General features: G+C 33.7%; 1 protein-coding gene across 1 annotated transcript in view; it reads left to right on the top strand.

Moving 5' to 3' along the window:
• Positions 1 to 9,807: 9,807 nt before the first annotated feature.
• LOC124358472 (proteasome subunit alpha type-1-like) overlaps positions 9,808 to 27,673 on the top strand; it is a 28,533-nt gene continuing 10,667 nt past the window's right edge. Inside the window, 2 exon segments of the mRNA XM_046810766.1 lie at positions 9,808 to 9,967; positions 26,911 to 27,161. Of these exon segments, the coding sequence (XP_046666722.1) occupies positions 9,965 to 9,967; positions 26,911 to 27,161 (254 nt within the window). The 5' untranslated portion in view covers positions 9,808 to 9,964.

Raw genomic sequence — 27,673 nt, 5'->3', positions numbered from 1 at the left:
ATACGGTCCTGGGGGCTGTTGTGCAGGATACACTTCCATTTTACTCGTGTAAAATTTTCTAGCATCTACGAGGGCATAAACTATGAGACCATATTTGGCCAGCTTGTTTGGAATGTATACCCGAAACTTGCAGCGACCACGAAATGCTTCCAGCATTTCATCAACTGTAGCGTATTCGCTTATAGAATATGCTTCGTCACATTTTGTGACAAACTATTCAAAAAGCTCTCTGATTGGAGATAAATTGTCAATACTTTTTCTAGCAGCTCTTGTATTTTTATCATCAAACCTTATACCTTGAACCAGAGTTTGAAAACGTTTTTTTGCCATGACAGCTGAAAAGAATTCTGGACATGTGCCATCGTTGCTCCATAACTCGTCAATATTCAAATGATGTGCCTTTTTTATACCAGCCATATACAGTGTGCCAATAAAAGCTTTAATTTCTATCACATCTGTTTGGGGTACATTCTTTATACCACGTGAATATGATTGGCTCATCAACATCAATTTTTTGTTTGTACAGTGCACAATATCCTCAATAGTATTGTCCGGAAAATAAAAACCCCAACAATCTATAATTGTATTTTTGCCTCTTGCCACATTTTTTACACCTGGTAATCTTGTTACTACATTTTCTCTTGGAGTTCGGGTGGGACGTGACGATGAAGGGTTGTGTACATACCAGTTGGTAACATCATCCTTTCCCACGAGTGTCGGTCCCCTGCTAGTGCCGGCGCCACTGCCTTCTCCTTGATACACACGTTCTGGAACCAGTTGTTGTGGTAGCTCAACTGTACCATCTGATTGTTCTACTACCTTTCAAGTCCTACCCTCATTCTTAGAGATGTCTCGGCGAGGCAATGACGAAGTCTCAGAATTATAGATATAAAAACGTAGTTTTTATTACAAAAAACACAAGAATGTTAGATTTTATCTAACGGTGCGAGTGATCCCGGGTATGAGATAACAAAATACAGGTACAAATATTGGGTATGTGTAAGAAAGTGCTTCACTTGTCTAATATACTTTTTTTAAATAGGAGATTTTCATTTAAAATGATTAGGGAGTACTTCAGGGATGAATAGATTATGTATTTTCAGGGATTATTACCATGTTTGATTGTTTTTAATAATCATCAAGGGCTGATGTGTGTGTTTGAGACCTTAGGTATAAGCGAACATTTCAAATATAAACACAATGCGTTTTTTATCCCAACGTAATGAATATTATTTATACTAGCAATGTGTTATATAACCAACCAAGAACATAATAACTTATTTTCAAAAGAACATTTTCAAAATTATTTATTTCTAGTAGCTTAATATTAAGCAGTGGCGTAGCGAAGGGGGGGGGGGGGGTCCGGACCCCCCCCGAAATTTTAAAACATATTAAAAAATAAAGCATGGAGCAGGAGGAAAAAAGGACAGTTATCATTACTCTTGTCTACAAACATTAAATTGATTGATTTCACTGATTGAAGTGACCGTTGTTAAAAATATAATTGTCCTTTCGTTTAAATAAAGTATCAAACGATACTTTTTGGTCTCGGTCTTTCGGATAGTGTAGTGTAATCACGGTATTTCTATAGGGCGCGGTCACGTGACGTCGCAAAGTAACCTGAACCGTAACACGGCGAACAGTTTAAATTAGCGACCACTTCGTTCAAATTCGTCGTGGGGACGTAAAGTGACTACATAGAATTAAGCTAAGACGTTGATTTTAGGTGTCATTAAACTGTAAACGTGTATATAATTATCGAAAAAAATCACTTTCGGTCGGAAAATACACTTGAAAAACTCTACTGATTAGAACTTTCAACTAATTTGGACTTCAATGATTGAGGTAAACGTGGGGTTTTTTCGATTGAGTTAGGCGACGATTTATGTTATCATTAAACTGTACACCATACCTATATAATTATCGAGAAAAAAAATCACTTCCGGTCGGTAAATACCGAAGAAAAGCTCTCTACAGATTCAAGTTTTGCCCATTTTGGATTTCATTGGTTGAGTGGTTGAGGTAAAAGTGGTACTTAGGATTATGTTAGGACGGTGATTTTAGGTATGAATTCAACGCCGACTAATACATATATAATTATAATCGAGAAAAAAAAACAGTTAAAAATCGTTTTAAATTAGCGACTTTCTTCCTATGGAGTCCCCACAGGGATCTATACTTGGACCAGTCTTGTTCCTTGTGTACATCAGCAGGCGGAACTCCATCGCTCCTGAGAGGGAAAATGGTCCAGTATGTTGACGATACAACGCTCTGCATTAAAGCTCCAACAAAACATGAAATTAGAAATCATTCCTTTTTAGAACTGAATTCATGTATTCAGTTTTTTTTCTAAATTAAATCTGAGGACCAACAACTCCAAATCAAATGCACTAAATTTCTGTTTTGCGGCAAAGAGAGATTGAGGATCGCGCTGCTGTGATGGCGGACGATGTCCTCATAGAGGAAACTGATTCCACCAAGTTCCTCGGAATGTACCTTAATCGAAGTCTGACTTGAGACAATCACATTGAAAGTACCTGCTCAACGGTTTTCTTCAGGCATTATTTTATGCTCTACGGAACCTTTCAAAATTTTGCTCCCGGGATGTACTAAAAATGGCCTACTTCGGCCTTGTACACCCCCCATCTAATGTACGAGTTGAGGCTATGGGGCAGCTGTTCTAAATACAAATTTGAGCGAGTATTTAGAAGTCAAAAGAAAGCTGTCCGCATCATTTCAAAATTGAAATCCCGAAATTCATGCAGAGATGCCTTTAGGGAGCTTGGATTGCTAACTTTGTCCTGTCTCTACATCCTCGATGTCGCCCTGTACTGCCGATTTAAGTGCGAGTTGGGTCCGGTGCAGGGACGTCCATCAATACGGGACAAGAGGCAGGGACAACCTTCGGTTACATCCACACAGAACAGCCGCATTCAAACGTTTGCCATCCGAGGTTGATGTTAAGCTGATCAACAAGCTCCCTGGTGAAATCAAAAATTTGAATGAACCAACAAAAATTTAAAGCTTGATTGAGACACTTTTTGGTGTCGAGGGTGTTTTATTCAGTGGTAGAGTTTAAGATGGGCCGCTGGGATGAAATTTAAAGTAATTCGATCATCCCTCTATTTCTGGTGGTAAAAATTTAGAAGATTTTTAAAACGTATGGCTGTAAGTATGTATCAGTCTTAGGAATGAGTGTGGACTGTGTATGAACGGGTATGAATGGGGGCAATTTAAAAAATAGATATACATATTTCTAAATAATTTAAATTTGACGATTGTATGCAATTTTATTATTGTTGACACAATAAAAAGTATTATTACTTACCTCCGGTCGGAATATACCGAGGAAAATCTCTACTAAATTCAGATTTTGACGATTTTGGGTTTCACTGGTTGAGTCGTTGAGATAAAAGTGGTACTTAGAATTATGTTAGAACATTGATTTTAGGTATCAATTGAACGCCGACTAATATCTATATAATTATCAAATAAAAATTGAAAAAATCGCTTCCGGTCAGATAATACACCGGAAAAACTCTACTGATAAGAAGTTCCGACTACTTTGGATTTCACTGACTGAGGTATTATTTCATTTTCCTTAGTATATTCCGATCGAAGTGATTATTTTTGTTTTTTTTTTCTCGATAATTATATATTTATTAGTCGGCATTGAATTAATCTCTAAATTCAATGTCCTAACATAATTATAAGTACTACTTTTACCGTCAACCAGTGAAATCCAAAATCGTCAAAACGAATCAGTAGAGAGCTTTTCTTTGGTATTTACCGACCGGAAGTGATTTTTTTCTCGATAATTATATAGGTAGTCGAATACAGTTTAATCATAACAAAAAATCGTCGTCCTAACTCAATAAAAAAATACCACGTTTACCTCAATAACCGAAGTCCGAAGTAGTTGAAGTTCTTCAGATGTATTTTATATTTCCGACCGAAAGTGATTTTTTTCCGATAATTATATACTAGTCTACAGTGTAATGATACAAAAAATCGTCATTATAACTCATTCATAAATACCCCAATCAGTGAAATCCAAAGTGGCCGAACTTCTAATCAGTAGAGTTTTTCCGGTGCATTTTCCGACCGTTAGTTTGATCTGTACCCGAGCAACGCTCGAAAATCGCCCTTCTTTTCTAAAGGGTTTTCGGCCGTCATCAGTGGCCCAATGTCCCCGAAGGAGTATTTCATTTCTCCACAGAATATATTGAGTCAATTATACGCTTGAGTGAAGCTCTGTTTTGATCTTTTTATTTCTTATCCAGTGAATCCAACATTACTTTGGTGCCTTCTCTACTCGGCCAGAATCGAACTTCGTAAAGTTTCTGTAGCTATACAAGAAAAGTTGTGGTACTAGAGTTGCTGTGAGAGTTTAATTTTGTCTATTACTTCTTTCCACTTTCTATAAGGCGTAGTTACTAAAGCTCCATATTTTTGGTATTTACCTTTTACCAGTGAATTCATTGGGCAAATAACACACAAAACGTCCCCGGATCCCCCGGTTTCGGACCCCCCCGAACGAAATTTCTGGCTACGCTACTGTCCCCCGGATCCCCCGGTTTCGGACCCCCCCCGAACGAAATTTCTGGCTACGCTACTGATATTAAGGAAGCATTTTTAAGCGACTACTCACTATTCGTTTAACAAATCAAGGCTTAACAAACAATTAATAAATTTAGCTTCAATGAAACTGTGTTTAATAGTATTCTTATCATACTCATAATACATGATGCATGTTACTTGCGGTAGGTAGTCATTGAATTAAGTAATGTAATAAGCTGAGAAATATTTAATTGTAGTTAGTTGATGTCAAGTGATATATATATATATATATATATATATATATATATATATATATATATATATGACTGCCAATCATATATAATCATAATTTTAGTTTATTTGCTGTATCTAATATAACCACATTATCACTTTCAATACATTTTCCTACAATGCTTGTACAATTTGTGTACATAATACCCAATATAAGAAAACCAAACATAGAATAAAAACAATAACAAATTGAAATTTTTGAAATAAGAAGTTAAGTTACATACCTTTGATAATGGATAATCAAAAATCATCTTGTTTTGACATTGAAAATTCTGTGATAACTCACTCTTTTTTCCAAAGAGGAATCTAGCAATAAAAACCATAAAAATTAATAAGACAATTTCATTAAACTTTAAATTAGACAATACAAATAAGGAGGTAAAAAAGTAATTCACGATTTTTGTTTTAGTGTAATGTGAGTAAGCTTTGATAAAGAACTTTTTAATTCCAGCCATTCAAAGAATGAAATCTGATACATTAGTTTTGGAAAGAATTTGATTATCTTATTGTTACTCCCCAAAATGTAATGAAAAGGTCTGAAAAAGTAGGTTATTTAATTTAAAATCTATTACTTTCTCACATTTCAGACACAACTAAAAAATCAATGCTATTTTTTATGATTTGGTAGATTTGTTTTAGAATTAAATTTGTTAAACTCCATGAAAACCATTGCTTTGGCAACATTTGTAATCATAAAACTCCAATTATATTAATGGTTACCCCTGTTTCACAATGTCAAATAAAATAATGTTGTATTATTTTACAATACAGTTAAATCTAGGAAAAACAGGACAAGTAGAAGTAAAACACCCTATAAAAATATGAAAAAAACAGAAAAAGGAAGAGAGGGTAAAAAGAAGTGAGTGGAACAACTGAAGATGTACAGAAACCATTACCATTGTGGGTTATACCACATTATTATTAACTTATCAAAAGCTCTGGGATATGTTAACAATAGATTTGATATATATATATATATATATATATATATATATATATATATATATATATATATATATATATATATATATATATATATATATATATATTCCTAATCCATAATGTAATCTAAATTTTGTAAAAATTTTCTTGTAAGAGTAACCTTTACTCCTGACTGGTCTGATACAGCCAAATATGTATTCAGGTGCAGTCATTGTAATGCATGCCATATGCCATTCATACTCATTAACTAGTTAGACAGATAAAGATCGTAAATTAAATATTTTGGTATGTGTTTCTGGTATCGTGAAACTGTTGACATTTCCGTCTTCATCCTGAGGCCCTACTCAGTTAAAGGATCTAAGACGGATCCATGTCTTTTTTTCTCACAAACACAAGAAGTGCCTTCCTTCAGTTCTTTGGAATAAATCCTGAGGCATAATTGCTTCTAAACAGAATAGTCAGAATATTTATTAGGATATCCAACCTTTCTCGGAGAAGAGCCAAGAAAATTCCATCCACTCCAGGAGATTTAAAGGATCTTATTGCTAATTTAGTCCTTTCAGATGTAAAGATTCTTGTTGACTGTTACGTGGATTTAGCAACCTCCTGACCAGATCTCTCCCTAGAGATTCTGGTCCAGATTCTCTGCTAGAGAATAAAAATCATTTCGAGACAAAAGACCACCTGAAAAGTGTGTCTCCAACAACAGTTGTAGTATCCTTCTAGTTCCCCGCAAGGCCTCCATTGGCTTTTACTAAGGACCCTAATGGGTTAGAGTGCTCAATCTGAAGAGTTTTATGAAGCCTGGAAGCCTCTGGTAGGCTGTTTATGTTTTTAAAAAAATTTCTCTGGGCCCTTCTTTTATTTTTCCTAATTTTTTTCTTATATCCATTTAGGCCATATTGGTGTGGGATCCAGTCATCTGTCCTTTTTGCTCATATTAGTAGTATTCGGGTTTTGATTCTGAGTGTTTCTAACCTCCTAATCCATGAAGGCACGTATTTCTTTAACCAGTTTTATCTGAGGGGGCAGTATTTCTCATAGGCCTTTATTATGGCTTGCTATACCAATTAAGTCGACCTTTCTAGTTAAAATTCATTTTTCTGATTGGGTTCTATTTCCTCCAGCTCTTCTGCTAGGGACACTCAGTATCCCCTCTAGTTGGTAGATTTTGGAACTCTGTGGATCACATTCACTTCAACTCTCGCTTCGATGTGGAGTCTAATGGTGCAGTGATCCGAAAGTGAGGCCTCCTGTAAAATGTGCCATCTTACTATGTTAATGTTTTTGAGTAGTTTAGACAAGGTTAACCAGAACGTCTTGTCGTACTCTAGTTATAAAAGTGAGACTAGACCACCAACAAGATCTAGAACAAGATCGTTACCAAATAAAAAATTGCAGAAGCTTCTCACCTCTTGGGTTAATATTGATGCTACCCCAGTAGGTGTGGTGCGCATTGCAGTCACAGCCGAGGATAAGCACTACACCTCTTTCTCCGCAATGCTGCAGTAGCCTTTGTATTTCCACTGGTGGGCAGTGTATTGAAGGGTTTGGGAAGTATGCTGAGGTAATAATTGCCTCTTTATCCCATTGTGTGAGGTTTCGTTCACTGTCACTGCCACCAGGTCTTTGTTAGTTAGATCTGTAATAGGAAAAGCAGTTATACGATTTAAAAGTAACACACGCTCTTGGGTTTTCAATTGATCGATCATATACAAGATTACCTGTCTAAGGCATTAGTCCTCTGATGTAACCTCTGTTGATCCAAGGTTCCTTGATTAGAGCGATATCCAGGTCTGTTGTGATAAACCTCCTACTCAAGATGTCGGTTGCGCCCTTGGCGTGGTGTATGTTTATCTGAATAAGGCACATACTTGCACCTTATTACCACCTCCCCCTGGGAGTTCATCCCTGTCCATCTTCTGGAGTATTTGAGGATGGTGTCCCTTTTCTCTCCCTGGCCGAAACCGATGGTCCTTTTAGAGTGGGCCTCTTCTTCACGGAAAAGGGAGGAAGTTGGTTTTTCTTTTTGCACCACATTGTATTTAGGAGTAGATATCTCTGTGAAGGTATTTGCAGACTCCTCTTATCGTTTTTTTAGGTCTTTTCCTCTTCCAACTCTTCAATGGTATTCTTTCTTTTCTTTGGAGTCGGTCTCAGATTTTCCTGAGGTATCCCCCACCTTTTTGGAGCCCTCAGTGTTCCCCTGGTGTTTTATCTCAGTCTGAATTTTCCCAAACTTGTAGCTGATCCATTCCTCAAGTTTGTATGCTGTGGCACAATCGACTGCCAGTGCAAGCAACGCTGACTAACCCTCATCATTTCTCCCTGGCTTCGTCTTGGGAGTACTCTCGTCTACGAAACCATGCCATACGTTTTCTGGCGGCGCTACCCAATTCAGGGATTGTTGGAAACGGCCTTTCCTGACTAAAGAAAGTTTTTTCTCCGGTAGATGAGAGGGTCAAATGTTTTTTGGGTGGAAAGCAACGTTGTCTAAAGCAGTGTAACTGATTACATACATAATCATAATGGAACCATTGCGAACGAAAAGGCAGGTTTCAGGCACGACTATCCTGAGGTCTTAACAACCAAGAAAAATCCTATATCTGTCCTGGTTAACAGTCAGAGATTTCCATTATTGTATATTTGTGTTCAACAAAGTATGGAACAATTATGCCTCTTCCTGATATTGTGCACCAAATTCAACCATTTGTAACAGCTTTTATGCTGTGGCCCCTCTTCAACACTGTCAGGACTTTCATACATAAGAAAAAGATGTTGTCTGCTTGTTTACGAAACCATTAAGATGTACATGACACACGCATAGCACATTACTAGCATTGAAGAGTAGTACTGAACCCTGAATGTTATATTTGTACATTAATTTTGCCCCATTTGTATCTTGTAGTGAAAACCACTAATGTTTATGAACTTTATTCTCAACGGCGTATTGCTTATATTCAGTACCTATTCGTATTTTTCACCGTTATTGTTGTTTTAATATGCGAGGATTTATTGTCCGAATACGGGAAGAACAACTATTGAATGATTATAATATTTAAATTAAAATTTTCCATATTTTTTGTTCTCTTAGGACAAGAAGCTTATACCTTGCACTTAGTCTTAAAAGAACCTTATCGCTGCTTCCGAAGTAACATGTTTTTAGGATGGGTACGGTTAGGGAGTAGGGGCAGCTTCCTATCGAGATCCACGAGGAAAAATTAGGGCACTAATCTCAAAGTTATGTCCACATGGAACAAGTGGAGGCCAGCTCTGAACAAGCCTATCTAGTCAAACCAGGTAGGGGTTGGCACAACCTTGTTGAGGCTAGCAAGAACCTCTGATACTTAGTGAACAAACCTTACCAACTCCAACAATCATCTCCCGCAATAGACTAGACCTATCGAATTACCCCTGAACCCTAGAATCTCGACATGCGGTTAGTGATGTGTTGCTCCTGGACATCCATAAGGCTGTCCAGATTTAAGTGACACATCTATTTTTGCAGTGCCCTGTGGTATGTTCAGCTTGAAGGTATAAACCAACCAGAAGTTATCCCTACTGGCTCATTTCAATATCTTAACCATTGGCTATTTTTGTCAACAATAAATAATTCACGTACTTGGAAACCACTTGCGTGTTTAAATTACAGTATACTCATTGAAATCAAATTACCACCTGTATTCGACGTTTAATACTAAGGCAATACAGGCTTACGGGAATACCGAATACGGCAAGAGATGCCATATTAATTTTAGGAGATATTTGTGACTAAAATTTCTAAAACCCTCTTCCTATAGTCAAACGAAAAAAATTTTAAAAACACGATTCTCCTAAAAAATCACACAGAACATGTGTATCTTATAATTGTTCATAGAATAAATTTAAAAATAATAATTTTGAAAATCATATAAAAAATAAATCTTATATTTTATTCTTCTATGCTTTTTTATCGATACGTTATACCCAATAATTTCTCCTCTCTTTTCCCTCTCCCTTTTTATAGACTATAAAGTTGCGTTCTATGTGACTTGTGAGTTTAAAGTTTTATATGCCTTATGGCGATTTATGGTGAGTGAGTCGGCTGAATTAGTTCCATACCTACCTAACCTATCAATAGAGATTTGTGAACAGTGTTACGAAAAATACGTGTATTTCCTCTTAATCAATCATGGTAAGCTGTATTTATATTTTAGAAGTGAAAGATTCTTTAAGTTTTATATAAATCAATACTTTTTAAGTTAATTTTTTCTACTTTGAATATTTTACATAAAGTTGAGGTCCCTAATCCCATGTTTTCTGTATTTACATGCATTAATGGATAGCAGCTTAAAATGATGAATCAATAGGTAATTTAGTGAGTATATTTTGACCTAATATTGATGCCACTGTATGAACCATGATAATTGCATACTATACAATTTTGATCTTACTACATCATTGCTGTGAACATTTTTACTGCTATGAACTGATTTAATCAGCTTTATAGTTTATTACGAACACTGCCATAGGCCAACCTAATCTGCCTTGCGATGGGATGAGCTTTTCTCAGGGACTCAGACCAAGAAGCATCACAAGCCATTTAGACTGGCTTTTTGTATGTTTACCATTCTAACCGACGTGAAACTGGCCATAGATTCCATCCATAAAAAGAACGAGTACCGGGAACTAGTTCCTAAATGAATCCTAACCTAGTTCATCAACTCAAACCATACAAAATATATATTTAATTAATAACGTGATGATAAATACTACAAATAAAGATTTTAAATGAACAAACAGTACATTTATGATAATAATCCCCTTTTATAGCAGCAATTTTCAAGACTATACTCAATTAAAAGGCAAGTTTTGAGAAACCCTATAAAAGGGCCCATACCTTAAAAACGTACGAGCCAATTTTGATTAAACTTTCTGTACACATTCACTACATGGTCTAGTATACTAAAATACAAGCCTCATTCTTAGGCCACGCCTATTTCCGGAGCCACATCGATTTTACAGGCCTAGTGCTGACAAAAACCAATCTATGGACAGCCATATCTCAAAAACGTACGAGCCAATTTTGATTAAACTTTCTGTACACATTCACTACATGGTCTAGTATACTAAAATACAAGCCTCATTCTTAGGCCACGCCTATTTCCGGAGCCACAATAACTTTATAGGCCAAGTGCTGACAAAAACCAATCTATGGACAGCCATATCTCAAAAACGTACGAGCCAATTTTGATTAAACTTTCTGTACACATTCACTACATGGTCTAGTATACTAAAATACAAGCCTCATTCTTAGGCCACGCCTATTTCCGGAGCCACATCGGTTTTACAGGCCTAGTGCTGACAAAAACCAATCTATGGACAGCCATATCTCAAAAACGTACGAGCCAATTTTGATAAAACTTTCTGTACACATTCACTACATGGTTTAGTATACCGAAATACAAGCCTCATTCTTAGGCCGCGCCTATTTCCGGAGCCACAATAACTTTATAGGCCAAGTGCTGACAAAAACCAATCTATGGACAGCCATATCTCAAAAACGTAGGAGCCAATTTTTATTAAACTTTCTGTACACATTCACTACATGGTCTAGTATACTAAAATACAAGCCTCATTAATAGGCCACGCCTATTTCCGGAGCCACATCGATTTTACAAGCCTAGTGCTGACAAAAACCAATCTATGGACAGCCATATCTCAAAAACGTACGAGCCAATTTTGATAAAACTTTCTGTACACATTCACTACATGGTCTACTATACTAAAATACAAGCCTCATTTTTAGGCCACGCCTATTTCCGGAGCCACAATAACTTTATAGGCCAAGTGCTGACAAAAACCAATCTATGGACAGCCATATCTCAAAAACGTACGAGCCAATTTTGATTAAACTTTCTGTACACATTCACTACATGGTCTAGTATACTAAAATACAAGCCTCATTCTTAGGCCACGCCTATTTCCGGAGCCACAATAACTTTATAGGCCAAGTGCTGACAAAAACCAATCTATGGACAGCCATATCTCAAAAACGTACGAGCCAATTTTGATAAAACTTTCTGTACACATTCACTACATGGTTTAGTATACTGAAATACAAGCCTCATTCTTAGGCCACGCCTATTTCCGGAGCCACAATAACTTTATAGGCCAAGTGCTGACAAAAACCAATCTATGGACAGCCATATCTCAAAAACGTACGAGCCAATTTTGATTAAACTTTCTGTACACATTCACTACATGGTCTAGTATACTAAAATACAAGCCTCATTCTTAGGCCACGCCTATTTCCGGAGCCACAATAACTTTATAGGCCAAGTGCTGACAAAAACCAATCTATGGACAGCCATATCTCAAAAACGTACGAGCCAATTTTGATAAAACTTTCTGTACACATTCACTACATGGTTTAGTATACTGAAATACAAGCCTCATTCTTAGGCCGCGCCTATTTCCGGAGCCACAATAACTTTATAGGCCAAGTGCTGACAAAATCCAATCTATGGACAGCCATATCTCAAAAACGTAGGAGCCAATTTTGATAAAACTTTCTGTACACATTCACTACATGGTCTACTATACTAAAATACAAGCCTCATTTTTAGGCCGCGCCTATTTCCGGAGACACATCGATTTTACAGGCCAAGTGCTGACAAAAACCAATCTATCTAGGTTGTGTTAAAAAAATCTAATCTATTAAATCAGCACACCTGGAAAATCGTAGAGCATATTTAGGTTAATCCTCGCATACATATTGTAGCCACTTTATACATTCTTACATTCATACTTTACATTCATTTGAAGTAACTGTAAGATAAACTTACTTGTAGGTAAACACTTTTTAACACTACTTTAACACACTAACTTTTACTTTTACTTTAACACACTACTTTTACACTTTTTAAACACTACACTAAACAAGTAATAACAACAATTCCATACGGTTTCTTCTGCCAGTTTTCATTATAATATATTGAATGTGCAGAATAAATTGCATTTAACCTACGCCAGGGACGGTTCACTGCTAAATGCCGGAGCTACCGAACGGGGACGCTGCTTTAGCACCCCCTGGAATAAGCACCCCCTCGGGCTCTGACGTCACGGCAGGGGGGTGCTAATTCAGCGCACGGACAGGGACCAGGCACGGAATTAGCACCCCCCGACTACAAGGGGGTGCTAAATCAGCGCATGATGAACATGGTCGAGGCCCTGAATTAACACCCCCCTGTTCCAAGGGGGTGCTTATTCAGCGCATGGACAAGGCTCAGTCACTGAATTAGCACCCCCTAGCATTCAACCAGCAAAAAGGATATTTATCTTTTACATATTCAATTCAATCATAAATATAATAGTTGTTATCTGGATTTTTGTGACGCTGCCACTTATAAGCTACTATCTACGATTGTTTTGCAATTTCCGGTGAACGATTAAATAATATAATAATCAAATATGGCTACTTTCTCTTAAAAATTACCATAGACTTAATATTACATAATAATGCTCCGACTAACAAGGCTAATAGACCTTAGCACTCCTCCCTCTCATACGCATTGTCATATTTGTGTAATAATTTTCACTCATGACTTTGCTTTCTTAATTTGTTCTATATATCACCTATTAAAATAATAAATTAAATCATATCTTTCATTTATTCTATTTCAGTTTATTCTTTCAGTTAATATGTTTGTAAATTTAATTAACGCACTTCTAAATATATCTTTAAAAAAAACATAAAATTCTCGTCGATTCTGAGTCGATTTTTCGAATATTACGGAAGGTAAAATGTAATTATGGTTTTTATACACAATTAGTCTAGTATCTTTGCTGTGTCATTTTTATTGTACAGGTATTGAGTACTGGGCGTCCATACCAATGAAAGATCTAGTCTACTCATAGTCTAGTTAAGGGTATTCACTGAGCATTAACAGTTCAAGCTTAACCCAATCGTGAAAACTCAATGAAACATGTTTCTACATATAATTAAAACTATGTTATTTGTATATGAATCCATAATTAAAGTATTTATTTCATTTAATAGCTTCACGGAAATGGAATCTTCTTTTTTTAGTTTAACTAACTCAAATTTAAAAAACAATTACAACAAATAATTTTGTAAACAATTTAGGCTCGTATTTTAGGCAAAATAGTTCACTGTCACACAGTATAGAATTTTTCTCTGCGGCATTTTTGTTTCATATTTAATTTTAATTACATTTCAAAATTAGGTTTTATAGAATGAAACAGATGAAGTATGAAAATTACAGTTTTTGACTTGTCATTTATTACAGAAATAATTTTTCAGTACCTGCCCTTAAATAATTACTCGTAACCATCTGCAGTAAGAAACTAGATTATAATTTTTTATCTTATGCACTATTAGGCTTACCGTGAATCATCTGCACAATGGAACAGCTACATAGACTTAACACTACACAAAAATCCGTAGAATGGTACTCACAAAAATATCTCAAGGTTACGCCCATAAGTATTACTATTGCTTACGTGTAAAATATCCTCTATAGAATCATGCCTAACTATTTTTCATGATTAAAGGAATATAATATAGAAACATCAAATACATTTCACATGAGGCTACAACTTGAAGATACATTATTAGTTTATGAACTTAACACTGTGATAAAAAACTTATGGATGAGGCATTGGTAGTAAGGTTTCTTCCTAACTAGTTAATGTAAAGAATGTTTTTCGACTTCTGTCCATCTTACTTCTAGCAGATATATCCCTCTGGTAAACGGTTATACCCTCGATTATATTACTTTTTCTAACGGTATCGATGATAATTAGTGTAATATTACGAGAATGAATAATAGAATTCATATTGGGACTTTCATATTAAGTGATATCAACTATTACATGTAAAGTATTCCCACATATTTGTTGCTCCTTTTATGAGTAACCCTATTTTCAAATGTGGATCATAAATCTTTTATTACTTACAGTACTTTAGGAAAGGAGGGATCGTGATTTTTAATTACTTTAGAACATCAGTTAAAAAAATCATGGAATGTCGCATTTTAATTAAAATTGGAATATTTTCCAATTACCATAATTTATTTCATCAGTAGTATGCCATTTTTTTTAAAGACATGAAGGAGATGTCTATGAGGTACCAGTTATTCTAAAAAAATTCCGTACGAAGGGGCGGGTATCAGCTAGTAAACATTTAAAAACTTGAAACTCGTTATTTTTGCCTTAACATCGTTGCTCGTTATATATTGGCCGTCTACCAAATATGAAATATACAGAGTGAAATCAACCTGCAAATATCGATTGTAGGACTGTAGGTCCACACATAATTTTGACGAAGCTGACGAAACCCGTCCGTGCACTACCGACCCTACTTTTCAAACTGATGTGGCCGTATCGAGTGGTTGAGTAATAATATCGATGTTATTCTCAGTTGTTATTCCTATATTAATACATAACTTATTATGTATAGTGAATTTGTTTGATGAAATTTCCTAAAAAATATAAGAAGAAATCAAACAATGTTTGAGTGTACAAGCCCAAGGTGTGGCATATTATACTCTCTAGGTAACGGATAATTTTACACGAGTAAAGAGAAAAGATAAAGTAGAACACGGTAATGATGTATGGACAAAAACTGAAAATCATCGCCTTTTTGTATGCAGTTAAAGAATATTTAACTATTGTGTGTTACATTAGTCAGACGTGCACTTCTAACCCCATGTATCTGGAAGTGTCAAACTTAAGGATGAACATTCTTACAATATTGTAAAAAGAAGAGTGAAATCTCAGTGAAGTCTTTAATAAAGCGTCTATAAAAAGGTAAAATTTAAAATTACACTTCAGCTTAGCTGTACTTTTATTTTAAGGCTATTTATATCGGAAAGTGTAGAGAATTTTGTTACACTCTAATTTACAATTCGTTGTAATTTTTATAACTGATTTGTAAACTAGGTAGTAAACAGATGTATAGAAGCATAAATATTACTTCATTTATAATAAAAAAATACTACACAAATATACATAATATTTCATTTTGTATACAGTAAACTTTTATGTTTTTTAATGTTTTATTTTCCGGGTAGAACAAAATCTTCAAACCTCGGTTAGAACAAACTTAACAACTCCAACAAATAGCAATCTTTACTGGTACATTTAAGCATCTACGTTTAACACCGTAATCAATAGCATATCTACAAACTCCGTATAAATTTACAAGCCAAAAGTAGGTCTGAGGTCTTCCATTTAAAAACAAAATATTAAATAGACGTATAATAACTACAAAGACAGTTTTAATTTTTGGTCTAGGTAATCAACATGTATTAGAGTGTTTTTTCTGACGTCTCAATCAAAAGAAACTTTGTTTAGAAATAATTAAGAATATTATGACCACAGTTCAGCAATGTAATGTTAAAATCACTTGATTAGAGCAGCTAAAATCAAAACAGCTGATTGTTGCAGCCCACATTCAGTCATATAATAAAGGCGGATATTGTTTGGTAATTGGTTTTAAAAAACAGTAATTGGCTTTAAAAAACCTTAATTGGTTTTAAAAAAAACAAACTATCTCCCTTATTTCACAACAAATTTTTAAAACTTGGTATCGTTAGATTTTTTTATTAAATTGCGTAATAATTTCGATCTTTTTTTACCATATATCGCTTTTAAGATATTTACGCTTAAAGATCTTTTAGAAATCACTATTTTGAAAATAAAGCTCGAAAGAAATTTAAATTTTTGATTTTCCTTAAGGTTATAAAGGTATATACAAAATTTTAACCTAAGCAATCCATCAAATATAAATAGTAAAGTAAAAAAGACAAAAACAAAACAAAATTGTGGCTATTAGAGTAATTATTGAGTTTTAGAAAGGTGAATATGATTGTTTTTGCCTTTGGTCCATGAATAATGTCTGAAAATATTGGTAGAGATTGTGGAACACTCTCTATAATAATTTTATGTACAGAGTGTCCTGTAATTCTTAGGACAAGTCTATATACCGCAACTGCTCAGGTCATGGCAAACGCATTTCAGAATATGGAAATAGATCTTTGGTGCTTAGTTTCCTATCCGTCAGTCTGTATGTGTTTTTTATATACAAATTCGCTTTAATATCTTAAAACGAATAAACAAATCCTACCTAATTTGGATCAAATATTTGTGGTAATAAGGCCAGTTATAAACAATATTCATTAATACTTTCGAAATGGCGGCCATTAAATCTGATTAACTTTGAATGTCTTAAAATCCAGCAGGTATACAAGAATAAATCTGATTGTGGATTGTATCACAAATATAATTACTCGAATACTATTTCAAACTAATAATAAATAACTCATTAAGAGCATCTTTACTGTAAAAAACATGGTTCGTGAAAATAAATTAATATCAGCTTTAGAGTATCTTATCCCTATTTCTTTTATTTTTGTGATTTATTATGCAAAACATTTGAAATACATGTTTCAGGCCTATCTAAGGATAGAATAGAATCATATATTTCATGTTTAATGAATTTATTTTAGTACCTGTTGTTTTAGGACATATTTATTTACGAAAATTTAGTCAAGCGACAATCAGATGTATTTCCTAAAAAACCGCTTATCTTTGATTTTGTCATCTATAAAAGCATTATTGTCTGAATATTACTGTACGAATTTTCTTGTTCTTTATTATTCTTAATATATAACAGATAACCTTGTCACTTTATTTAGTTTTTTTTCACATATATTGTGAATAAATTGAAGCTTTATGATAAATACAACAGTTTATTATTGTTAATTAAGACATTTGTTTTTGTCCTTCATTGTTCATAAAGGCGTTCATTGTTGATACATTTGCAATATCTCTAGTATTTTTTAATTTATTAGAAAAAAAGTTGCTTGGCAACAGATATTAATGTATTTCCTGTACTTTAAATGAAGGGACTAAGATGTGAGCACGATTGGCATAAGATATTCTGGAGCTGCCGTTTACTCGATTTTTGTATTGTGACCTACTCGTTGAGATTTTTCCAAGATATTCTATTTTTAACAACAACAAAAACGCACACTAACCGACAGAGGGGAAATTAAGCAATGTAGATCCATAATACTCAGTATCTATAAATGTATGTTTTGACAGCAATAACGCTTTTGAAAATACGGTAGTATATTTATTGCTACGAGTTTTAACATTGTTTTCAACTTTTTTTTAAAATTATAGTTGAACTAACTGATATGGATATAACTGAATGATATTTATTCTTGTAGATATAAAATAATATTTAAATTGTTTGTCAAGTGTGTTTGAATTATACTATTCAGTTTAAATAGTATAATTCAGTTTATGATGCGTCCTTAAAAATAATTGGCTCTTAGCCGTCGCAAAATTACAATTTCACGGTTCTAAATTTTCCCGCTTTTGATTGGTATTCGAAAAATTAAAATAAATAAATAATGGTTTTTAAAGTGGTTAATAGGTTGATATAATCTCTGACCATGTATATTTATTACACATGCCGGATTTACGCAATATCAGTTCCTCTGCGTTGTTCGTACCACGATTTCAAATTAATTTTACTTTAAAATAAACCTGTATTTGAATGCCTAGAACCTAGTTTTTTACTTAAGTATATTTGATGCATAGTATTTTTATAATTGGTAATGAACTGTTTGTTTTTGAAATTTTAAGTAAACCACAGCAATGCAGTAAATATACTCATTGCAATATATTTAAATTTTATATATATATATATATATAATATAAATAATTATATATATTATTTTATTTTATTGAAAAATAAATCGCAATATGGTTAAACGTTTATTACTATATTCTGTTGGAGTAATTATTCATCTTATCAATACGGCGCTGATTTAGCAGCCCCCAGATTCAAGGGGGTGCTAAATCAGCACATGAGCACGGTCAAGGCGCTGAATTAGGACCCCCCTATTCGAAGGGGGTGCTAAATCAGCACATGAACACGGTCGAGGCGCTGAATTAGGACCCCCGTATTCGAAGGGGGTGCTTATTCAGGGCCTGGACACGGCCACTGTGCTGATTTAGCACCCCCTTTCGTGACGTCAAAATGACGTCAGTAGCGAGGGGGTGCTATGTCCAGGGGGTGCTAATTCAGGCGCACCTACCGAACCACTGTCCACTAGCGGAGAGACGGTATTTCAGTAATCAGTACTTTGTAACGGTTACTTTTCTACAGTACCTGTAACGGTTACTGAGAACTAAAAATACAGACAACAGGTACTTTGTATCTAGTACTCTGTTACAAGGTACAAATATTTTCTCGTACGGATTACTTTACTAGTCCTGAAGTACTCATAAACTGTGTTTAATTAAATAAACAGTGTTTATTAGGGAATATACTCAGTATTTTCAGCGTTAAAAATACTGATTTAAAGTCTTCTAGTATTTAAAACGTTACAAATATGAAATACTGATTTAGAGTTCTAGTATTTAAAACGTGAACAGTAAGGAAATAATGCTGGTTTCAAGTATCCAGTGTTTTTACTCAGTATCGCCGAGTAACTTGATTTGTTATGTAATACATAATTTTAGTGACTTCGGGTTTATACAATGTGGCGTACCTCAAGGGTCAGTTTTAGGCCCAGTACTTTTTATAATCCACATAAATGATCTTTGTGATTCAAATTTAAATGGAAATATTACATCTTTTGCAGACGATACAGCTTTATCGTATGTGAAAAATAATTGGGATGATATAGAGCAAGAGATGAATTCAGACCTTAAAGCACTGCAGTGGTGGTTTTCAAAAAATAACATGTTATTTAAAAGTTTTAAAAACAGATCAGCAAATTTTTTAGTAATTCAATTTTGTATCGATGTGTCAATTGTTTGTGTAGTAACATTCAGTGCCAACAGAACTGTGCTGTAGTATCCCAGTGCGAAAATTTAAAATATTTAGGAGTCATGCTAGATAGAGAAATCAACTGGAAGACACATATTGAAATTTTAAAATGCAAACTAAACAATATTTTAGGTTTTTTTTATTTTGTACAATACATTTGCACTGAAGAAGTGTTAAGAATGCTGTACTTCTCTTTGGTCAATAGTAGGCTTGACTATGGAATATTTTGTTGGGGTGGAGCCTATGAAACACATCTAAAGCCACTTCTAACTCAACAAAAGAAATTCATAAGGTTGATTAACGAAAACGAAGAATGGAGAAATCTTTTCCTCTTTTTTGTTGATTTAAATATTCTTCCCCTTAAATATATGTTTGTTTATAAAGTTTTAAAAATATTTTATGTCATAAGTGGCAATTTACCAGAATTAAAAAATAGTTACAAAAACAAATTAAGAAAGCAAGAACCAATACCAGTTCCAAAGCCTAACTTATCATTTTTTTCAAATAGTTATTGTTTTTTTTGGACCTAAAATGTTTAGTATAATTTCTTCAATTATTAGTTGTGAGAATATGAAGTTATTTTCAAAAACATTAAAGAAGTGGTTATTGGGTTTTGATAAATTAGATTTTCTTCTCTGCATAGATTCCTAGTTAATTAAAGAAAGTAACAGTAAATTTTAGTTTGAATTTTGTTAAGTGGATTTTCATTTGCTTTGTAACTGCAGCAGCACACTTTTAATCAATTTTTTTAGGAGCTTATAAAAAATCAAAGTTTTATTGAAATTTTCTTTGAGCTAAAAAATATTTTTGTAATAAAAGGAACCTCTCCACATAAAAGTGTAAAAGTAGTGTGTTAAAGTAAATGTAAAAGTTAGTGTGTTAAAGTAGTGTTAAAAAGTGTTTACCTACAAGTAAGTTTATCTTACAGTTACTTCAAATGAATGTAAAGTATGAATGTAAGAATGTATAAAGTGGCTACAATATGTATGCGAGGATTAACCTAAATATGCTCTACGATTTTCCAGGTGTGCTGATTTAATAGATTAGATTTTTTTAACACAACCTAGATAGATTGGTTTTTGTCAGCACTTGGCCTGTAAAATCGATGTGTCTCCGGAAATAGGCGCGGCCTAAAAATGAGGCTTGTATTTTAGTATAGTAGACCATGTAGTGAATGTGTACAGAAAGTTTTATCAAAATTGGCTCCTACGTTTTTGAGATATGGCTGTCCATAGATTGGATTTTGTCAGCACTTGGCCTATAAAGTTATTGTGGCTCCGGAAATAGGCGCGGCCTAAGAATGAGGCTTGTATTTCAGTATACTAAACCATGTAGTGAATGTGTACAGAAAGTTTTATCAAAATTGGCTCGTACGTTTTTGAGATATGGCTGTCCATAGATTGGTTTTTGTCAGCACTTGACCTGTAAAATCGATGTGGCTCCGGAAATAGGCGTGGCATAAGAATGAGGCTTATATTTTAGTATACTAGACCATGTAGTGAATGTGTACAGAAAGTTTAATCAAAATTGGCTCGTCGGTTTTTGAGATATGGCTGTCCATAGATTGATTTGTGTCAGCACTTGGCCTGTAAAATCGATGTGGCTCCGGAAATAGGTGTGGCCTAAGAATGAGGCTTGTATTTTAGTATAGTAGACCATGTAGTGAATGTGTACAGAAAGTTTAATCAAAATTGGCTTGTACGTTTTTGAGATATGGCTGTCCATAGATTGGTTTTTGTCAGCACTTGGCCTATAAAGTTATTGTGGCTCCGGAAATAGGCGTGGCCTAAGAATGAGGCTTGTATTTTAGTATACTTGACCATGTAGTGAATGTGTACAGAAAGTTTAATCAAAATTGTCTCGTACGTTTTTGAGATATGGCTGTCCAATAGATTGGTTTTTTGTCAGCACTTGGCCTATAAAGTTATTGTGGCCTCCGGAAATAGGCGCGGCCTAAGAATGAGGCTTGTATTTTAGTATACTAGACCATGTAGTGAATGTGTACAGAAAGTTTAATCAAAATTGGCTCGTAAGTTTTGAGATATGGCTCGTACGTTTGTTGAGATAATGGCTGTCCATAGATTGGTTTTTGTCAGCACTAGGCCTGTTAAAACCGATGTGGCTCCGGAAATAGGCGTGGCCTAAGAATGAGGCTTATTATTAATATACTAGACCATGTAGTGAATGTGTACAGAAAGTTTTATCAAAATTTGGCTCGTACGTTTTTGAGATATGGCTGTCCATAGATTGGTTTTTGTCAGCACTTAACCTGTAAAATCGATGTGGCTCTCCGGAAATAGCGTGGACTAAGAATGAGGCTTGTATTTTAGTATACTAGGACCATGTAGTGAATGTGTACAGAAAGTTTAATAAAAATTGGCTCATACGTTTTTGAGATATGGCTGTCCATAGATTGGTTTTTTGTCAGCACTAGGCCTGGTAAAAACGATGTGGCTCCGGAAATAGGCGTGGCACTAAGATGAGGCTTATATTTTAATATACTAGACCATGTTAGTGAATGTGTACAGAAAGTTTAATCAAAATTGGCTCGTACGTTTTTGAGATATGGCTGTCCATAGATTGGTTTTTGTCAGCACTTGGCCTATAAAAATCGATGTGGCTCCGGAAATAGGCGTGGCCTAAGAATGAGGCTTGTATTTTAGTATAGTAGACCATGTAGTGAATGTGTACAGAAAGTTTTATCAAAATTGGCTCGTACGTTTTTGAGATATGGCTGTCCATAGATTGATTTGTGTCAGCACTTGGCCTGTAAAATCGATGTGGCTCCGGAAATAGGCGTTGGCCTAAGAATGAGGCTTGTATTTTAGTATACTAGACCATGTAGTGAATGTGTACAGAAAGTTTAATCAAAATTGGCTCGTACGTTTTTGAGATATGGCTGTCCATAGATTGGTTTTTGTCAGCACTTGGCCTATAAAGTTATTGTGGCTCCGGAAATAGGCGTTGGCCTAAGAATGAGGCTTGTATTTTAGTATAGTAGACCATGTAGTGAATGTGTACAGAAAGTTTTATCAAAATTGGCTCGTACGTTTTTGAGATATGGCTGTCCATAGATTGGTTTTTGTCAGCACTTGGCCTATAAAGTTATTGTGGCTCCGGAAATAGGCGTGGCCTAAGAATGAGGCTTGTATTTTAGTATAGTAGACCATGTAGTGAATGTGTACAGAAAGTTTTATCAAAATTGGCTCGTACGTTTTTGAGATATGGTGTCCATAGATTGGTTTTTGTCAGCACTTGGCCTATAAAGTTATTGTGGCTCCGGAAATAGGCGTGGCCTAAGAATGAGGCTTGTATTTTAGTATAGTAGACCATGTAGTGAATGTGTACAGAACGTTTTATCAAATTGGCTCGTACGTTTTTGAGATATGGCTGTCCATAGATTGGTTTTTGTCAGCACTTGGCCTGTAAAATAGGTGTGTCTCCGGAAATAGGCGTGGCCTAAGAATGAGGCTTGTATTTTAGTATAGTAGACCATGTAGTGAATGTGTATAGAAAGTTTTATCAAAATTGGCTCGTATGTTTTGAGATATGGCCATCTATAGATTGGTATTTTGTCCAAAAATAGGAGAGGTCTAAAATGAGGGTAGTAATATAATACAGTAGACCATGTATTCAAAGTAATGTATTAAGTATAATCTATAGATATTTTTGTATTTGTTCTTTTTTTAAATTATAAAATTTAATTTTAATAATATAATTTTAATCCTGAAGTGATTGAACTGGTTCAGTAACTAGGTTAGTTGTAGTTCAGGAAACTAGGTCAGGAGTAGTTCATGAACCAGGTTAGGATTTCAAGTCAGCGGAATTAGTTCTTTTTATGGATGGAATCTATGGCCAGTTTCACACTGCTCCATTCTAAACAGTTCATTTGTGTAAAATTAACAAATTGAATGCACGTAAGTGGAGTAGAACAACAAAAAATATTAAGTGCGCCATTACGCGCCAGCTGTATGGCCAATTCACCTGATTAACATTGTAAATATGAGTAAAATTAATTTTTCAGTGTATTTACTGTATAACCTGAGATCTGTTTTAGGGTAGGGTACGATAAGCGGACCTGGTTTTTTATATATCAAAATTGACAACCGATATTACTTAATCATAACCATCGATACTAATTAATCATTTTGAATAATCTATATCAATAGCTGTAAATACTTTCAAATAATACACGTAAGGTACCTAATAGCCTATTTCAATTTTACATAAGTAACATTTGATTATATAAAAATGACAGTCAATTTTAGAAAACTACACAACATTGCTTTGAAAGATGATAAGACATGTTTTCTGTGGCTTCAACATGTACTTGTACTGAAAAACCCATAATGTGTGAAATTTGTGGGAAAGAAACAAATGTAACTGTGAGAGGAGCAAATATGGTCGTCTTCGGTTTTCCTAATTTTGGTTATAATAATTTGTTTGATTACTGTTAATATTAAATTCATATTTTAATTTAAAACATATGTTTGTTCTTGGGGACTATAGATACTTTTATATCGATTGATAGTCTAGGATTTGAGATGCGAATATCAGGTATTGATGATTACATTCTTCGATATAAAAAAAACCCGGTCTGCTTATCGTACCCTAACTTACCCCTGTTTTATCTGTGTACTTTTGATTATATTGTGATGGCAAAAATAGAATTATGCTGTAATTTAAAAATTTTAATTAAAGTATACTTTCCTGTCTGTCACATGTATAAGTCATTGTTATAAACTGTGTTTTTAATTTAAAATTAAATCTAATTTTGAACACTGACTTTATGCAAGATATGAATTTAAATGTGTGTTATTGTAACCCAATAGTAAGAAATTACCTCTGTTTTGCAAAGAATGAAGTTTGTCATATTTTGTTCTTTTTTTCTTATATATATATATATATATATATATATATATATATATATATATATATGTATATATATATATATTACTTATTATGAATATTTCATCCTAAAATTATTGTATAATCATAAAATTACATGCACATATATAAAAATTTTAGTTAACACGTGATAAAAATTATATGCACTATTTTATTAAATTGTTAGCTTTTTAGATTAAAGAAACTTTTGTAATCGTTTTGATTCTGTAACATGAATATAATTTAAAAGCAAGAATAAACTTTTCAAACTAAAGCCTACATGGGTGGTTCTCTAGAAAGTGAAACTGACATTGTGTTTTTGAAAATAATATTGTAGTAGGCCTATATAGGAAGAGTGTATTTTGTCAGTAAAATACATAAATTTAATGTTTATGATAAAAAGTATATATTTTTCTATTATTTTGAAATAAATGCTTGGGAATTTAACATATATTGTGAAATCACTGACCCAGAAAATTACCCAAAGTAACCCTGGAACTGGTGGTCATTGTTTTCTGATACGGCAGGCCATTTTTTGGGTGTTTTGTACCCATACTTTAAACATTTTATAGAGATATACATTTTTACTGTAACCTATAGCCTATGTGTAAGGCATAATTGAAGTGATTATTTCTTTTGGCGGGCTATGGATGTTTGTTTTTGCATGGACAGAAACTTTCATTTCACATAACGCTTGTTTGCTCTGTAGCCGCTAGGGGTGGGACGGGCATTTTGATATCACACAGGGGTGTTTCTCTGTTCAGTATCTATCCAGGCATGCTGGTGAAAGGTTACTGTTGCTCCTTATTGAAGTGACCAATTTTTTTGGTGGGCTCTGGATTGGTTTGAATAAATCTACCAACTACTAATTTATTTATTAATGAATCCAACATAAAATTGATTAACTTACAGCATCATTTAATAGTAGTATTTAAAGATAATCGGTTTTTTAATTGAATATCAGCATGGTAAATATTAATTCATATTCCAGTTCACTACTAGTTTTGTCCTGAAGAGATTTTAAAAAGATTTAAAATAAATTGATTAGATATTTTATTGCTAACAAGATGTCATATAATTTAATCGTGGAAGAAAATTAGTAATTCTGTTGATTAAAATTATAACCTTTACTCATTTACATTGGGCCTTACCTCATGTACATTCACTTAAAAAATAGATTACGTAAAAAAAGATTTTAATAGACCTACAAATTTTGCTGATAAAACGTCAAAACCATTAATTGAATTTTTAAAAAGATAAATTAAATTTAACAATGTCAAACTATAAAAACATAAGTACGAAATATGGAAAAACTATAGATGCTATGTTTTTCAATACAAGGTATTTAGCAAGATTTTATTCCAGAATTTTTATTTCTTATTTCAGTTATTCATAATAACCCTTAATTTCTTTTTCATAATATAATGACAATGTAAATGAAGTAATTATTTCAGAAATACAAGATTGTAGTGAAAATCATACTGACCAAATGGGAGAAACTAACACAAAATGATAATAAAGAAAATGTATAAATATTTAACGGAGTGACTACTTACTTTTATATGTAGAAGTCAGTGATCATTGTAATATATGAAATGTAAAAAATATTACAAAAATATGAATAAATTAATAGAAAATATAACACTTTTTATGTTAAAGAATTGAGTGTCTCGTATTATTCTAGAATATAAAAATAACTAATAGTTAGCTAACTTACTTTTTCCGAATATATATTCTCAGCCTGTTGTATGAAGTAGTCACTTCTGTTAGTCATTCCCGCAACTGCCTTTCCACTTTTTTTTAAAGTCGTGGACAGCACCTGGTAAAATGTTATAATATGATAAATAAATATTAGAATCTGAGATAGCCAATTTATCTTGAAGAAAAATAAAAAAAAAAAAAAAATGTTAAAACCACAAATAGTACTCAAACCGGTAAATTTATTATTCTATGGGTATAGTTATTTTAAAAATTTATGAAAATTACAATTCTTACACTAAATGTTACTAATATATACAAACATTTAGATAATTATATGCACTACAATAAAAAACATAAATTTATAACCAATTTCTACATTTTTTAAATTTTTGACAAGTGCAATATTATTTCTTTTACATATGTGCCCTCTAATATTGGTAGTGACCATCGATTACAGCTTGTTTCTTAAGTGCTAGCTAGACCAAAATCTACAATTAGTTTCATTTATATATTACGTTTTTACCTCCAAATTTTAATACTGATTGAGATTGATTGCGTCAAGAATTCTAGATATTTTTATTTTGTAGTTGATTGGAGCTCAAATACAGGTATCTTACATCAAGTCATGTGATTACATACGTGAGCTGTTTATTAAGTTTGATCTTAATGTGTTGCAGTTCCGGAATCAGTATGACAGTGATGTCACCGTATGGAGTCCACAAGGACGTCTTCACCAGGTGGAGTATGCCATGGAAGCTGTTAAGCTGGGTTCTGCGACTGTTGGTTTGAAGAGTAAAACTCATGCTGTAATAATTGCATTGAAGAGAGCCACCTCTGAACTCTCAGCACATCAGAAGAAAATAATCCCTATTGACAATCACATAGGCATCAGCATCGCTGGGCTAACTGCCGATGCCCGAGTTTTGAGGTAAGATAGAAGTTTGTCTTATCTTGCTTTTGAATTGAGCTCTGTTTAAGTTTACTCAAGTAAGTATTAAAAAAAATGTGGGTTCAGTAGAGATTGGGGTTTAAAAACACTATATGAATTTTTATGTGGTTTTCATACTTATTAACCTTCTCACAAGTGTATATGATGTACTTATACCATGCATTATGATGGCCTCTGACAAGAGCGTATCAGATCGATAAGAGATCAGTAGTGAGGACAGTATGCGAAACTGTAACATGTATAATAAACCTATGCAACTGAATTTTAAAGGATTCAATAGAATGTAACAAAACCCTTTCTAACCTGTCCATCAAATACTCCACCACATGATGATAACATTTCTTATGATTGTACTTAGTTTGTTTACAGATTTGCTTATTCTACGATTTTCTCATTGCTTTTATAGTTAAACCATCAAAACGTAATTAATGTAAAAATGTTAAGAGTTTTATTTTTACCTTTGAATTTTAACCGTATAATCAATAGGAGGT

This window comes from Homalodisca vitripennis, chromosome 3 (assembly GCF_021130785.1).
Source record: "Homalodisca vitripennis isolate AUS2020 chromosome 3, UT_GWSS_2.1, whole genome shotgun sequence".
In the NCBI taxonomy this organism is placed as follows: domain Eukaryota; kingdom Metazoa; phylum Arthropoda; class Insecta; order Hemiptera; family Cicadellidae; genus Homalodisca; species Homalodisca vitripennis.
Note: the sequence above shows the minus strand (reverse complement) of the source record. Positions and strands in the feature narration are given on the sequence as shown.